The sequence below is a fragment of the Sipha flava genome, unplaced genomic scaffold (assembly GCF_003268045.1).
Source record: "Sipha flava isolate LNK unplaced genomic scaffold, YSA_version1 289_pilon_pilon, whole genome shotgun sequence".
NCBI classification, from domain to species: domain Eukaryota; kingdom Metazoa; phylum Arthropoda; class Insecta; order Hemiptera; family Aphididae; genus Sipha; species Sipha flava.
Window position 1 is genome coordinate 817,594 of NW_020272960.1, and position 17,395 is coordinate 834,988.

Below are 17,395 nucleotides of genomic sequence, written 5' to 3' on the forward strand. Positions count from 1 at the left end.
TTGGTTGAAATCGTGGACACAGACCCACAAAAAAAAAAAAAAAACAAATGATAATATCAATACATTTATATTTCATTCGGGGTCTAATATTAAATAGAAGACGTTGAGATAAAGTTTTTTATTGTTTATATGTTATTGATGAAATAAAATTAAAAGTTTTTATAGCAGCCTAGCAGTTTTTATTCTTAAAATTTAATTAGGATTTGTTTGTATATAAATTATGTACATATATAATATTAAGTAGACTCAACAATTGTAATGAATTAATGAAATTAATTGTATAAAATATTTATTTGATCTGATATTTAATTAGATGTCACTCAAATATCGTGAATTTTTAAAAGAATTCGATAAAGTACAATACGTAAAAATTATTCTGTATTTATATTTATAAATACTAATGATACATAAGTGATGAAGTTTCATGTTTACATATGCAAAATTACAACACCATAATAATTGTTATTTATGTGTTTTTAAGTATTTTAAGCTCACAGGTCTAGACACTGTTAAAATGCAATGTTGTACCATTAGTACGTTTTAAAAATATTACGAGTAAATTATGTAATTTTTCATAAATAATTATTATAAATTAATCGTCTTACCGATTTGATTAATTTATAATCTGCGAAAGACAGCTTGAACTTTAAATTACTATTGCGAATTTCGCGTGTACCTTCATATTATATACTCTTAGTTTTAAAAAGTTTCAATTGTAGACGTATTTTTATTATTTTAATGGTTACGCTTTAAAAATTACAACTATACGCACGTAACAATAGGAAATAATACATAATTAATACATTTCAGACGATAATTAATTCAATGCAAATCTACAAATCTCATTTTAAAAGTATATTATTTACACTATATGTATGTATGGTATGTACTATAAAGACATGGTTATTAATAAAATAATAAAAATTAAATTAAATTAAAATTAAAAATTAAAAATTAGTAAATAGTTCATACTCGTAAGTTAATTTAAACAAATAATTTAGACAACTAAAAATAAAAATAAATGCTTAGCCTGGAGTATCATTATATTATAAAGTACGGCCGGTTTTGAATTAAAAATTCATCATCAGGTATATACAAAGTCAATAAAATCGCGATTTGATTATCGACTTAGTAGTTCGTAATACACGTTAAACTGTGTTTAAAAAATTACGTAGAAACGGAAGTATAGTTTGAAGAAATTATTCCACACTCAGAAAAATATCTTTCAATGTTTTAATGAAATGGAACCATTATTTTGAAGTTCAACGATTTACCTAGAATTAATACTAAATTATATTAAATTAATCAAATTTTCTTTAAAATAAATACATATTCAATACATTAATATCCATAATTTAAAGATGACCAAATCAAATTAACGAAAAAAAAATGTTTGAAATAATGAAGTCTATAGATTCGTTTCAAGCATACATCCTACTTAAATGTATAAAAAATATAATTAATTTAAAGAATAGTTTGATAGGTTTGAATACCTCTAAGGCCCTATGTTTTAATGATAATAAAACATTATTTCTAATAAATGTTTTATTCTAGATTAATACTAAATTTATGTAAAATAATGATTATTTCTTTCAACCAATAACCAAATATATCTTTAGTTTAATTAAATGAGTATTTATTTGTAAGCACTAGATTTTTCTTAAAATCAATACAATTCGTCTATGATATAATTATACTATGCCATCAATTGATTCAACACTCAAAGTTTATTTTAGAATTTATGGGTAGGATTTTCTCGATCTATTATTAACAATATTAACTAACAATTATTTTGATAACGGCGATCCGTATATTGGCGACGGCCGCGGCGGTGGCAGCGGCGGAAATTGAACATTACAATCGAACCAATTAACACGCTCTGCTATTATATTTAGTTATTTGTAAAAGTGTTAACTACCCGTTGCAGTCTTACTTCGTGTTTCGTGTATACATGCTCTTTATATTGTTTCAACATGGAAAAAATTATTTTGAATGCTCCCGTGATCATCGAAGATATTGAATTTCCTGATCAATCCGACTTACTCAATTTATTAATTAAATTAAAAGGAGATTGTTTCTTCAACGCATTTATTGGTAAGTACCCACATTTTTTTATTTGTATTTTAACGGTTTATACTTGTAAATACATCGAGAAAGAGATTTACAATACGTTATATAACTATTATTTGTAGGTATTTATACTACTTAGTGTGCGTTTTATAAATATATAATTCTAAATTTCAAACACTATATAATCTATATTTTAGAATATGGAATAACATCTGAAAGCCTTAAATACACAAACGAAAAACACTTAAATGAAATTTGTCCAAAAAATTTGTATGGACAAAGAATTATATTTGAGAATCATTTGAAAAAGTGGCAGTCTAACTTTGTTGGTGTAAGTTAATCAAAATAGAAGTTTTTAACTGGTAGATGGGATATTTTAAAAGGGCAACTAATCTTTCTTTTGCAGAAACAGTCTACTGTTAATGCAAGTAATGCATTAGATTATTCATCAGATTCAGAGATTTCTGAATACTCTACTACAAGCTCCAGTAGCAGTAGTCCAATTTCTTTTAAAAATCAAGTAATTAATTCATAATACTTAAACTTATTAAATGAATACATATTTATTGATTTATTAAAATGTTAAACTAATTTTTAACTTTAGTTGTTTACTATTTTTTTCAAAATGTTTACTATATAACATTATACCATCATTTAAAATAGGTATTATGTGTCAATTAGTATATAGATAGTATAAGTATAACTTAAAATATATTTATGATGACGATACACCCGCAGGTGGTGTCTCCGTCTTAAAAACGTGCAACATGGAAAAATTTTAGTTTTCTGAATAATCCATTAAACGCTGTTATAGTAAATATTGGAGTGAATTTAACTATATTATCAAATGTAGAAATGAGAATATTATCTGGTGAATTTCATAGATATTTTTTTATATTTTAATTTTAAAGCATGTTATGAATATATTTTAAAAAGAATAAATTGTTTGTGCATTTTGAAATATTCTTAACTTACATTAATCTAAAAAAGATCTAAGGAGTTCACTTAGATAAAATGCTCACTTTTAAATTTGATAATAGGTCAATTCGTTCCACTATTTATCCTAACAGTGTTGAATGGATTATTCAGCATGTACAATTTGCTATGTTATGCATTTATAAGACCAGAGACAACACTTGCGAGTGAAGCGCCCTCTTAATAATATTTATAACATAAAAGTTCTTTGTAAAAACAATAGGTATTGGTTTTTTTTTTTATTTAAGATATGTGTAGAAGATATATTAAATTTATCTGGAAAGGGAAGTATGATATTGTCATTTTACCAAAAAAATTTAAGGCTAAATGAAGAATTAAGAAAAATGTTATCTGAAATAATTATTGAATACATGGTCCAGAATAAAGTTTATGCATCTCCTAAAATCATTGAGTATATTTCTGACGGTATTGTTAATATATTCAAATCTGAAGTCAAGGTTCGTTTTTACAATTTGAGATCTTTGATTTAAATTATTGTAATTTTAAACAAATGTTTTCGCCCTGTATAGGAAATATATTTCATAAATGTACCTGGTAAAAAACCAAAGGGAATATTGTACCAAAAGTATCATAATACATTAACCAAATTACGACGACATCAGTTATGGTGTCCTCCAAAAAAAGTGAAAAAAAATTCTGATGTTGCTACGTTAGAGGAAATATCTACATTACAAAAGATAACTATAAGTAAATAATTGTATAGTCATAAATAGATAAATAAACCAATTTCAGTAATAGTTATGGTAAATGGTTATTGTTATATGTACCTATATAGTAAATGAAGATTTAATTGAATTAAAGAAATGGCTTCAGTTTTATGTTGAACCTATTAGTGAAGTAACTTCAAAATGGCAAAAAACTTGTGAAATTCGTAGAGATTATTTATTGTCACAGAATATCAACATAGCTGATATTCTTGACGAATGGCCTATTTTGAAACAGTCATTTGCCTACAATTTGGTAATATTTTATTTTATTGAATTAAAATTTTTTCCAACTGTGTATACTAAGTAGTTATAAATGCACGCCCTATATCTAATAATTTGGCTTTGTATCAAAATAATATATTACTAGTCTGCCATTTTGTTAAATGTTTTGTGGCTTAATACTTGTAGTTTATATTAATTTTAACATTAGATTGTTTTTATTTTAGATTGATATTGATTTTGATTATATACATCCTACAAAAGGAAACTCACTGTTTGTGAAGTGGGATACATTTATTATTAATATTATTCCGTTAATGATCACTAACATAAAAGATGGAAACAGCAAATTATTACTCAAGCGTTTAATAGAAATTAAAGAAACAGATATTGGTACAATATTTAAAAGCTATAATTTTAATTAATTCAATTAAGTAATGCTTATTTTTGTTTTTTGTAGAAACCAGAAATCACTTAGTTTTGGATTTAATGAATGCTCTATTGGTTCCAACTTCCAGATCATTTGAAATAAATCCTCTTACCAACAAACGACGCATAGTCAAAACATCTATTTCCGATGCCAAAACGTCTTTTTTATTACAAGTGGTTTCACTGAATGATTTACATGTTCAATGCCAATTACAAATTGACAACGCTTACAAAAACAAAGAAAAAGTACAACCATTCATATGCATTGTTGGAGCTGACATAGATGGTACAAAAGATTTTTATGTATATTATTTCAATACTTATTATAAATTACCTAACATAGTTCGTGCATTAGACACATGTTTTAAAATTTTCCAAGTGTTCAATTTACAGTATCCCATTCAATCTGTTTTAGTTTGGACATTTATACAAAAATTTCTCTATGATATTCATAATGAGTGTGATGTTAAAAGTTCTTCCTTAACATCATTAATTTCTGATTTATCTACTATTTAAATTCTCATAGTTAAATTTAGTATTTATAATATTGTTAATTCTTTTTTTTCAAACTAATATTTTGGTAACATGACTCATTTAAATAAATAAATATTTATGTATAACGATTTGTAAATATAAATTCATTTATTTAAACAATGGATCTAATTTGCTTTATTTGTAAAGATTTATTTACTGAACTTGATCAATTCATGGTACATTTAAAGTATGTTCATTCATTATCATCATCGAGTTTTTATCGCTGTGGTATATCGCATTGTTCACAAACTTTTTCGGCTTATCGTACATTTTCTAAACATATGAAATGTGAAATGTTAAATAATATAAATTCTAATCATAATTTTAAAAAAAATAATAATTCCTCAACTAAAATTGCAAATAACGCTAACACAAATATAGAAATGGTCACTTTAACACATGAACCTTGTGCTAATTATGTTGATATTGATGGTTTAGAAAAATGTGCAATAAAATTTTCTGCCCATTACTATGGAAAATTTAATTTTTCCAGGAAAGAGGCTATCCAACTTCAAAAAAATGTAACAAACATAATAACCACTTCCATCGCTCATGAATTAAAGAAATTAATTCTTGACAATAACACTATACAAAAAAATGCACTTAAATCCATCATTCATTTCTGTGAAAATCCATTTGTAGGACTAGATACCGAGTTCAAATTTCTTAAATCATTGGAAATTAATGATTATTATGAAAAGCCTAAAATTATTACTTTGGATAACACCATAGATGATGTGCGAATGAATAACATTAACACTGTAGATGAAAAAAAAGTCAAAGGAGTTATCCTACCATTAAAATTTCAATTTAGAAAATACTTTGAGGCACCAGGTATTTTAGATTCTTACATTAAAAATCAAGATTTAATGAAAAATGAAAATGGGTTTACAAATTTCATTAATAGTCAACTATGGAAAGATAAAATGTTGTTGTTCAATGAGGACGGTGTCATTTATATACCCTACTTCTTATATTTTGATGACTTTGAGGTGAACAACTCGTTGGGTTCACATTCATCATCAGTTTTAGGTGTTTATTATTCATTTCCAACTGCTCCTGAAGCTCTAAAATCAAATTTAAATAATATTTTTGTAGCTGCCTTATTTAACTCGAAAGATGTAAAATTGATTGGAAATGATAAATGTTTTTATTTTTTAGTTGATGAAATTAATGAATTACAAAATCATGGAATAAATATAATAGTAAATGATGGAAAACAATTTAAGATTAAATTTCTGTTGGGTCTAGTTGTGGGGGATAACCTTGGAGTAAATAGTATTTTAGGATTTGCAAGGTCATTTTCATCTAATTATTTTTGTCGTTTTTGTATTTCTGACAAAAAAAGTACGCAAGAACTTACCAATGAAAGTATTAACTTACTACGTAATAAACAAAATTATGATGAACATATTAAGATTAATAATTGTAAAATTACTGGTATATATGAAGAATCTATATTTAACAAAATACATTCCATGTGAATATTTTGAAAAAATTAAAATTTTGTTTTCATCTAATGATTTGACGACACTTGATCAGGCTCTTTGTTATGATCAAATTGTATATAACAACACAGTGTATAAAATCAATCATATATTAACAGCTTTATTTGACAATAATATATTAGTATATAAATTAAAAAAAATTATATGTTCTGATGATAAAGTGTTTTTTTTATGTCATACTCTAAATGTACTGTCTTATAACAAACATTTTGTAAGTTATATTGTCTCAAATGTTGATACTGGTCTATATGTTTTGAAAAGTAATACATATTTCATGGGTCCTCCAATTCATTTATATCATCTAAATAATAAAGACACGGTAATACGGGTCAAACATTACTTTACATAGAATATTTATTAAAATACATATAATTTGATTTATGTTATAACTTATAGTATAAGTTATACATACAACAGTATTTTTTATATAAACTTATGTACATTTTTATTTAACTGATGTTTAATCTAATCCTAAATTATAAGGAACCTATGTATTATTATTTCATTTATTAATATTGTATTGTAATGTATTGTATCTAATTATGTTTATTTTTTAATTTTTTGATAAACACAGCTTTGATCTATATATATTTGATCAATATATAATTTTGATAACACTATATATATTTATATTATTTATAACATTATATACTATATTTTTCTTGTTCATAAATTGTATTAGGAAATCATATGTACTTTCAAACAATAAAAAAGATTCTACTTATAGTAAAATGATAAAGTGTTATTTATATCAACTGTATAATTTTTTATTATAATTTTCAAAGAAATCATAGTTTTTATGAAAAAAAAAAAATTTGTTTTAAAACCAAGAATTGTTTTAAAATAAGGATAAATAGCATAAAAGCAATGCTTACAGTTCATTATTTGTTTATATATAAATCAAATTAATTTAATCCCAATACTCTTTAAAAATAAGAAATTATAACATACAATTAATGCAAGAGTTTCCTTTTTTTTAAATTTGTTGAGAAATCAATTTAAAGACATTTTTCTTTAAATTAAATACTATTTGACTTTTTTTTATCTTTAAATTAATGCACATAATTTTCATTAATTTAATCTCTGAGTTATTAAATTTATGGATTACAGAATTATAATCAATGAAATAAAACATTGGTTTAATGAAATTTATTTAGCTTTAATATAATATTATAATATGCTATATTTCTATGAATCGATATCATAGGCTCCAAATCATACCCGTTTTTCCTTAGTATTATATACCTTTTTCATTGATATTAGTAAATATTTTTCTGAGTGCAACTATCCAAAACAGACTTTTATGTAAATTCATTCGTTTCCCGGACGGGAGTAATTTTATTTTTATTTCGAGCCATAAATTGAATACGTATACCATATTAGGCATAATTGTTAAGCGATAAAAAGTGTGTTAAATGTTTTTTTTTTTTTTAATACATGTTTTGTTTCCATTGCATTAATTGTTGAAATGGCTTTCAAAACGAGAATATTTGTCCACATCAAATACAAATGTATATTTTTTTAGCTGCTCCGGGCGAGCGCATACGATGCTCGTAGCGGATTTCTGCATTTGTTTTCAATTTAAAAGTTAACGATTCCAAGAAAAATGAGGCAATGAGATTAAAAACAATTACAAAAAAAAAAAAAAAAAAAAATAAATAAATAAATAAATGAAGAATTAAAACCGTAGCCGGCGCCGTCGCCATCGCCGCCGCGGCTGTCGCATGTTAACGGCCAGTTTTTATTAGAACGATATTATTGCGTTTAAAACGCACACGACGTGTCGTGAATTAATCGATCGTGTCCATGTATTATTATTATTATTTTTTCTCATTTGTACATACGACGCGAGAGGTACACGAAGTCGAAACGTATAACCGTACACGACCCGCAATCGTATATGGGAAATCGCGAATAGATCTATTGCGCACTTATACCTGTGCACCGCGGGGTCGGGCACGCGTGACGATAATAAGTTAACATTGCAGTCGAACGACTTTACTTACTACAGTGCGCGCGCCTAGGTACTTGCTGGCTGTATCGCCCTGTGTCGAACCGGTACAATGTGCACGTTTTAGTGGTTACGTTTCTGGTTGAATAGGTACGTTTTAAAATTATTATTTCTGTTATTCTGTTTAGAATAGCCCCGAAGAGCACCGTTCTTGCCGATCGGGCCAGGAAACCCTTGAGCGTTTGGCCGCCAGATCGATGTCGCTTTGATTTATCCTATCGTTGTGTTATATTCGCAGATGTTGCTTCGAGAAAGTATGCTTTAAACTGATCACTGTCACTACTCACAGGGTGGACCACTGGAAGGTACGACAACATCACTGCCCTTCTCCCCCTCAAATTACTCGAATACAATGGCTTCCTGCCTTTGCACACTTTACACCCGATGACCTGAAAATAAAAAACAGTAACTCACTATTTGTTGTATAAAACAAAACAAAATCCGAACCTTCCAACATACGAAGACATTTATCTACACACAGCAAAAAGACTTATATCCAGAAGCCCTGGTTTGTGGATAAAATCCATTGTTGTGGATCGAATTCGGAACAGAAGCGATTATAGAGAATCTATGGAAAAGTCGTCAAAAAGATGCCAAAGAAGAAACGTAGAATTGGTTGAAGGATACCCATCCAGAAAGTTTCAGGATACGAATTTTCTTGCTCATTATGGATAGAAATGAATAGAATAAGAACCACTAGTGATAGGTGTGATCGTTCGCTGCACAAATGGAGTATGAATGAGTCACCTCTTAGTGGTTGTTGAAATACCCAAACAATGTGACATACAATATAGTGGAAACCTGTCTTCTAACAAAATTTGACGAAGGATTAAGAAATATCCACGAAGGTAGAGAAAATATGATCAACTGACTAGAAAATTTGGACAATCGCTATAAAAAAACTTAATAGTTATAAAATTATAAGTCTCTAGCCCTTACATTATTACATTATTTATTCATTTAGTTATTTGTTTATTTATTCGCTGTTTCTACACTAGTTATTGCTAAATTTTAATAATTCATGTTATAACCTTAATAATAACTACCATTAATTGTATTATTTACTAAAATAACTTATGCTGATGCTATATGCTAATAATAATAAAATAATTTTCTTTTCAGCATAAGTTTATTTAAGATGAGTTTTTCAAGTGATTTATTTTGCGTAGAATAAAGACGAAAGTTTTAACGCGCCATTCAATTTTTTTTTACACGATGTTCTTATTGGCCAGAAAACAAGAATTTAAAGTTTGATCTTAACGTTTGAAATTTGAAAATAAATTAAAACGTTCAATATGATAAAATATGTAAATATGTCTCATGCACTGATACTAAACGTTATCATTATAATAAAAATCTTGAGAGACGAGGGTGGCATGATCGTCCTGCGTCAAGTGAGGTATATTATCTATTTGTACATACAAACTATCATGGCATTAAAAAAAAAAAAAAAAAATGAATAATAGTAATTATAAAAATAACCTAAGTGAATGTTAATGATATATATTTGGCATTGAATATCTTACTAAAAAATAAATTATTGCAACTCAAATACATTTCAAAATAAAATAATTTGACATGTAAGTATTTTGACTATAAGTCTTACAACATATAATTCGGTTGAGTTTGGTTCAAATTATTTAAGGTACGTTTTATACTTGAAACGTTTATAATAGTCCAAAGATTTTGATTTTTTTATTACTGGACAGAATGGCTCACGGTAGCCAATATACTGGCTTTGCATTTTCAAATCATCAAATTACTAATTTTATAAAATAATATAATAATGTTTATTCTGCATAGTTTAACAAAATGTTTAAGTATTTTTTACATATTCGTCCTAAGTTACACATAAAATCAAAAAATAATTGCAATTTACTGTCAAATGAGTCTATTAGTACGGTTTTATCATTTATAATTTTAATCACGGTAAAAACTTACTATGATTAAAATTAAAAATCGTTTAGACATCATAGTAAAATAATATTATTAGAACACTTTTTTTTTCAGAATTTAAAAACTATCATGAGATTATTATTATGAATTATTAATTATTACTTTACCAAAATCGTATAGAGTATAAAATATACATTATAACTAAAATATCAGTATGCTTTATTACCTCTTAAAAATCCTACACTGATTAATAGAAAGTTTTAAAGAAACTTACGATGGTTTTATATTAATAATATTGTAAGTTATATTTCAATGTTTAAATAATTAATAAAATGTTTATTAAATGTTTTTAAACTTTTTTTTACAACTCTCAAGTTAGGGGAAATATTGAAATTAAAATACATTTTTGTTTGACAACCAATTTAAGAGATTCAAATAAGTTATGAAATACTAAAAACTTATATAATTTTTCATAAACATCATTAATTCAATTATTTCTCTGTAATTAAATAAATAAATGTTGATTTAAAATGTGATATTTTTACTAACAAATTACTGTAACTCTGAATAATCCAATAAGATATTTGGACAACAAATTTATTCGGATGATTTCCGATGATTTTTTTTACTTCAAAATTATACGGAACGTTCTATTATGTATTAAAATTCAAGTGTCAAAAAAACTCGTTTCGTACAAAATATATTAAGTGTAGGTACAAATCAATGACAAAATAAAATAAGTCACAGGTCTATTGAACGGTGCAAAATCTTTTCAAATGTATATGTAGTCAAATAACATAATTACATTTTTAATACATGATGTTTTTTAATGGGATTCTAAGAAAAACAAACTGAAAAAATTTAATTTAAATACTAACACTCATATCAGTTTTATGAAAAATTACTAATTTTTTATAAAGTGTTAAGACATAATTAAAACATAGTTCTTAATATAAAAAATGTTTAACATTGTTTCGATAATACATGACTCTTTAAGTTTTATTAATAAACATATTTTATTTTTACAACGTTTTACACTCGTAAAAAAAACGAACGTTTAAAAATATCAGTGTAGCAAAATAAAATACAACAATCGTTTATAAATATAACTAATGAATTCGAAGAATTTAAATGGTAGTTCTCTAATATATATATATATATATATATATATATATAAAAAAAAAATACTTAATAAAAATAAAATTCGATTATTTGAGATAACGAAAACTAGAAAAAATGTTTACGCTTACGTGCCTGTAGCTGATTAAAATGTTCACAATCAACTTTAGACAATAAAAATACAAAAACAGACCAATTTTTGTTTAATTTTAGTCATGATGGGAGTAACTCTCGAGTTTTTTTAATACCAATTATGTTCTCAACAATAATTACTATGCAAAAACGTTGAATAAATCGTATGTTCCAAAGTATTAGAAATACGTTTTATTAATATTTCTGAAGTGTAACCAACATATAACGTAATACTGTGGGATTACAATGACTTGGAGAAAACAAATTATTTTAAAATGTCTGTATTTTATTTGGTAACTCTAAGTTTCTGTTAACTGTGTTAACTTTTGTTAACTACGTATATTTATTTTTCTTACACAGCGGATTTGATAGGTTCAACTTCAGTATTATACTCTGTTACGATGTATTTCTCGATCTAACGAAAAAAAAAACCGTCTTACAGTATTATACACTCTAAAAAAAAGTTTAATTTAAATTTTATAAGGAAAATACATAGTGGTAGTACGTTGTAACATACATCAGTTCTAGATTGGGTTTCTAGATAAGAACATTATTGTTTAACTATTGTTTGATTGAAATAATAACCAATAGTTATTTAATAGTTTTACGTTAACAATTTTGGCATTAAATTTATTAATTTTATTATTCTCAATTTTAGTAATATTATAGTATAGAAATTGACTGTGGTTAATTATTTAATTGATTAAACCAAGAACACTTTTTGTTTAAAGATTACAGTTTTAAGATTTTTAAAATATTTTTAACCGTAATTTTTTACAAGTATATTTTACGAATATACAAAAGAAAAATTACTTATATCCATAGTTTTGCTGTTAATTAAGTTATTTAATTTTTTTTAAATGCATGATCATCATGCAATGAACTTTTTCATCTTTCTATATACAATTTCATAGTTCCTAATGTAATTCAATTGTATTTTATTACCAAATGTAGTACTCATTTTCAAATATAAATATAAGTAATAAGTAATATTTATCAGGATTATATTTTTAAATTGGGAAGAATATCTATTAGTAAATTAAACGGTACAATAATTATTTTTAATCCCGGGAAATGTAATATTCCTAATTTTTTCAAATACCGTTTTGGAATAACTGATTTGACTGTTAGTCATACCACTTAAAAGTTTTACTTTTCTAAATTTCAACAATTATTTTCTAGTAATGCGTACACGATCTCGTAATATTATTCGATACGATACCGATCGGAATAATCGATATCCTCCGTAGGCAGAATTTTCGTAGGTTTTGTAATCTTGATCGTATAGTTTTTTTTATAACGATGATATACCAGCGTTTATTATGTTATTTTGATCTCGGAATATCATAGAACAATAGACATGTAGATGATGTGTACGATATAGGTAATAGTCATAAAATAATGTAGGTACCATAATCTATGTACCTATTATTAATGAATATACATTTAAAAGTGGACGAAGAATAATTATATTAGACCCGTTCGATTAAAACAATGCTAGTACATCGATGCATGCATAATGAAGTAAAATTACGTACTGGGTGATCCGGCGTTAACGACGTCCGTCGGACGTGTAGATGTATAAGTACGTTCGGACTTTTTCCAGCGATTTAATAAAATAATAATAATAATAATAATAATTTATTTATTACGGAAAAAAAAATTCCAATTTACATAATACTTGAAAAGAATAAAAGTTATGACATATAATTATAAATATTATGGTAGGTACATAGTATAATAAACTGTTCATAAAAACAAAAACAAAAAAATAATAATATAATATAATTAAAAGACAAACAATAATTATTATAATATAGACATTTTTAGGAATACATTAAAATAATTTATTTAGATCTAAGAGTGCTGCGTGAAAAAAATCTATATTATTTATGACATCAAAATATAAGAAGGTGATAAAGAGAGGTAGTTTTTGAAATACTGGGTAAGTAAAATACGGTTTTATTTCTTGAATTAAGAAAATTAATTTTAAAATTGAAACGCTCCATTAATTCTGGACAGTCAACGATATTATTTAATAGTTTAAGTAAAAATTTGAGTACTAATAATTTAAGTCTTTTATCCAGAGCCATTATTGTGAAAAAAATATGTGCAATATCATAATCTGAATGAGGAGTTCTACGTACATTAGTAACTTAAAAATTGCAAAAAATTATTTTGTATTTTTGAGAGACATTGTGATTGATTTATTATGTTATTTCTCCATACAAAGCATTCATACTCTAAATGAGAAAGCACTAATGAAAAATATAACAATTTAAGAGCAATATCGTCAAGAAAATCTCTACACGTACGTTTAATAAAACTTAATTTAGCTAACGATTTATTGGTGATAACATCGATATAGGTATTGAAGGAAAGTTTTAAATCAAATGTGGTACCGAGATAAATTACTTCATTTACCCTAGTGATAGTAAGAATATTAATAGTATAATCATAACAAAAAATTGTTATTTTTTAAGGAGAAAGAGGTAATTTTACATTTTGCTATATTCAAGAATATCCCATTATCATTACACCACCCTTGAAAAGAGTTCACATCCGCTCGAAGAAGAAATCCGCCATCATAGCAACGAATTTTTTTTGAATAATTTTAATTCATCTGCTAATAATAGAAATTTGAAGTGTTTTATAACGCTTGGCATATTATTGATAAAAAGCAAGAATAATAATGGTGATAAGTGACCGCCTTGGGGTACACCAGATGTAACATAAATATTATCTGAAATAAAATTCTCGTGTTTAACAATTTGTATTCTATTTGTTAAGAATGTACTAAATCATGAGAGAAATGAATTATAGAATCCATAGGATTTAAGTTTTGAAATTAATAAATTATTATTCATTTTATCGAAAGCTTCTCCTAGGGTTGTGAATATAACATCAGTTTGTGTTTTTTTATTTGAAAGATTCTAATATCGATTTCTTAAAGATGCATAAGTTAGTTATTGTTGAACGTCCTTTTTGATAACTATATTGTTCATTAATTAAAATATTATTACATAATGGCATAAGTTTTTTATTAATAAGTTGTGAAAATAATTTAGGAATACAAGAGATTTTTAAAATAGGATGGTAATTTTGTACAAGATTTTTGTTCTTATTCTTTTAAATTGGTAAAATAAATGAAGTTTTCCATTTATCAAAAAAAACTCTAGTATGTAATGATTTATTAAATAAGAAATAAAGAACAGGGGTTAGTATAAAAGAACATTCTTTTAGAAACATAGGGGCAATTTCGTCGGCACCTGTAGAAGTATTCAATTTTATAAACCATAATTCATTAAAAATATCATTTTTATCCAAGTTAATTTGATTATAGTGTCTAATAGATTTGGCGAGATATTATTTATAGATACGTCAATTAGTTTTACTTCATAAACGGACGACAAATACGATTTGAATAAATTAACTATTTAATTACTACAACTTGCTTCCTCATTAAAGTAAAACATTGTACACGGTAATTTGTTAGTTGATTTTTGAGAATCAAAAAAATTTCAAAAGTATTTCGTTTTAACCATGTGTTGAACATTATTAACATAAATATTATAATCACGTCGTCTTAAATAATTACATTTTTTTCGTAGAGAGGTGAATTCTAAGTATGGATTTAAATAATTTGATGTTTTATAGGAGTGATATGTAAATTTTTTTTTGTTAAATTGTATTTTTTAATTCTTTACTAAACCAAATAAGAAGCATTGATTAAAACTGCAAATTTTATGTATTAAAATATTAATTGCATGATATATAAGAGAATAAAAAAAAATCTATGTTTTCATTTATATCTCCAATTTGAAAGTTTTTTATCCAATCAATAAAGCCTAAATAGTTTACAATGGACCTATAATCACCCGATTTCCACTTGTAAAAGCTGTTATAATATAATACAGTTTCATTGTACGAATATTTATTGGAGGATGTTTATCGACAGGGATGGTGCTATCTACTTTATCAACATTAATAAGATACGAATTAGATATTACAAGGTCAATAATTGCATTTTTAACATTTTTTATGGTATTTCATTAAGAAAAATTAAAATATGATTGTTGATTATTAATATAAGTAGAGTTAGGTAGTTTAGATGACGGTAAATTAAAGTCGACTAGAAGTAAGAAAATTGCGTTCAGAAAATTGATATAAATTGATTTTTTATAATTAAAGTAATCATTAAACACATTCTCATCTGATCGATTAGGAATATAAACTACGCCAATAATAATAGACTGATTATTAATATGGATATGTAAAAATAAAAGCTCAATATTATTATTCGATACTAATATTGGTTTAGAGGGAATAAAGTTGCGTACGGCTAAAAGTACACCGCCACCTCTAGATAAAAAACTTCTTTGACTACTTCTATCACATCTGTATATAATAAAATCATCTAAACCTAATTATGTTAATAAGATATTATCATTTAACCTTGTTTCAGTAAAAGCAAGCATGGGATACAAAGATAAAGGAGATATTAATTTTAGAAAAGATAACTTATTACATAAGCTACGTACATTTTGGTAATAATTATTTAAGTCTAAATAAGAAATGTTCTGAAAGTTTTTTAAAGTGTAACAGTAGGGATATCTTTAATACATTTGATTATAAGATTTTTTTCATAGTTATTAGTACGACGTTGAAGTTCATTTCGAAGAGATGTCATATATTAATATTATTTTTATTATTATTACTAATCTGTTAGTAATAATAATAAAAATAATAGACAAACAACACAAACCATTGGTGTAAACGATATAATAGGTGGTATGATATGCGTATTATGTGCACAGAGCGAGGCGTATCAGATGATCAATACACGTACATCGGATATCTCAAGCGTCCACAAAAACGTTGAACAGAATAGCTTTACGCGTTTCAATTACGAGCCTTTGACACGGCGGTCGTCGGGGTAAGGGGGAACTTGTTGAATTATATTTTTATTTTACAGAAGTTCGAAATCGACCACCTCATGAAGTTTTCGCGAAACCCACGTTAGAAGAAGAAAAAAAAATCTTCGTAACAATAAAAAGGTAGCCACCGTAGTTGTTTGCATGCATATATGTGCACATACTCAATATATTTCATTTTGTACCGCGGGCACGTGCCCTCGTCGGTTGTTCTTTCGCGGCACGATCAAACGAATATTGTACACACGTACGTAAAAACACATCGATTAGCTTCATCCGCAGGGATATTTCGGTGTAATTAAAAATGCCTCCTTATCACCATTATGTGCACGAGGATGTAGAACACGATGCGATAAGACAGTACTGGATAAGAATATGGTCCGTTTCATGCAGAGCGATTGTTTTAACGCTTGCAAATCTAGCAACGTCTAGGCAAGACGCTGGTGAAAATGTGTGTTTCCTTCCTTACGACCAAACACCGTACATCGTCCGGTTCACGTTTTTCATCCCGCGCCATACGTATCACCGTCATAATATTATAATTAAGGCTGTGAATTTGTAGGAAAGTGCATTTTTGGTGATGGTAAAACGTAGCATTGTATATATATAATTTGAATCATGTAACTACGAACCCATTCGTGCATTTTTTATTTCGCATTTTTTGACGTTCTTAATTTTTTAGGTAAATTTTGTCCATTTTTAGGTCATATTTTCCCTTTTCAGTTCATTTTCTGGTATTTTTAATTAAATTCTAAAGATGAATAAGGTACCCGAAAATAAATATATTTAAGTTTATTTTATTATTTCAACAAAATAAATACTAAAAAAAAAATGTTTGAA

The 17,395-nt window shown here is 26.1% G+C and overlaps 1 protein-coding gene across 1 annotated transcript; it reads left to right on the forward strand.

Annotated features, from left to right (window-relative positions):
- The first annotated feature begins 1,668 nt into the window (after positions 1-1,668).
- Positions 1,669-5,711, forward strand: LOC112685737. The gene is made up of 8 exons (XM_025557705.1): positions 1,669-2,094; positions 2,268-2,401; positions 2,477-2,590; positions 3,294-3,503; positions 3,576-3,753; positions 3,842-4,026; positions 4,220-4,385; positions 4,453-5,711. The coding sequence occupies exons 1-8, from the start codon at positions 1,974-1,976 to the stop codon at positions 4,935-4,937; spliced, it is 1,593 nt and encodes a 530-aa protein (XP_025413490.1). The 5' UTR covers positions 1,669-1,973; the 3' UTR covers positions 4,938-5,711.
- Positions 5,712-17,395: the final 11,684 nt, after the last annotated feature.

Bases quoted from the DNA above. Each gene is read 5' to 3' on its own strand.
- LOC112685737 (XM_025557705.1), top strand. From the start codon at position 1,974: ATGGAAAAAATTATTTTGAATGCTCCCGTGATCATCGAAGATATTGAA. The intron at 2,095-2,267 runs GTAAGTACCCAC...TCTATATTTTAG, and splicing joins TTTCTTCAACGCATTTATTG to AATATGGAATAACATCTGAA. The intron at 4,386-4,452 runs GTACAATATTTA...TGTTTTTTGTAG, and splicing joins AATTAAAGAAACAGATATTG to AAACCAGAAATCACTTAGTT.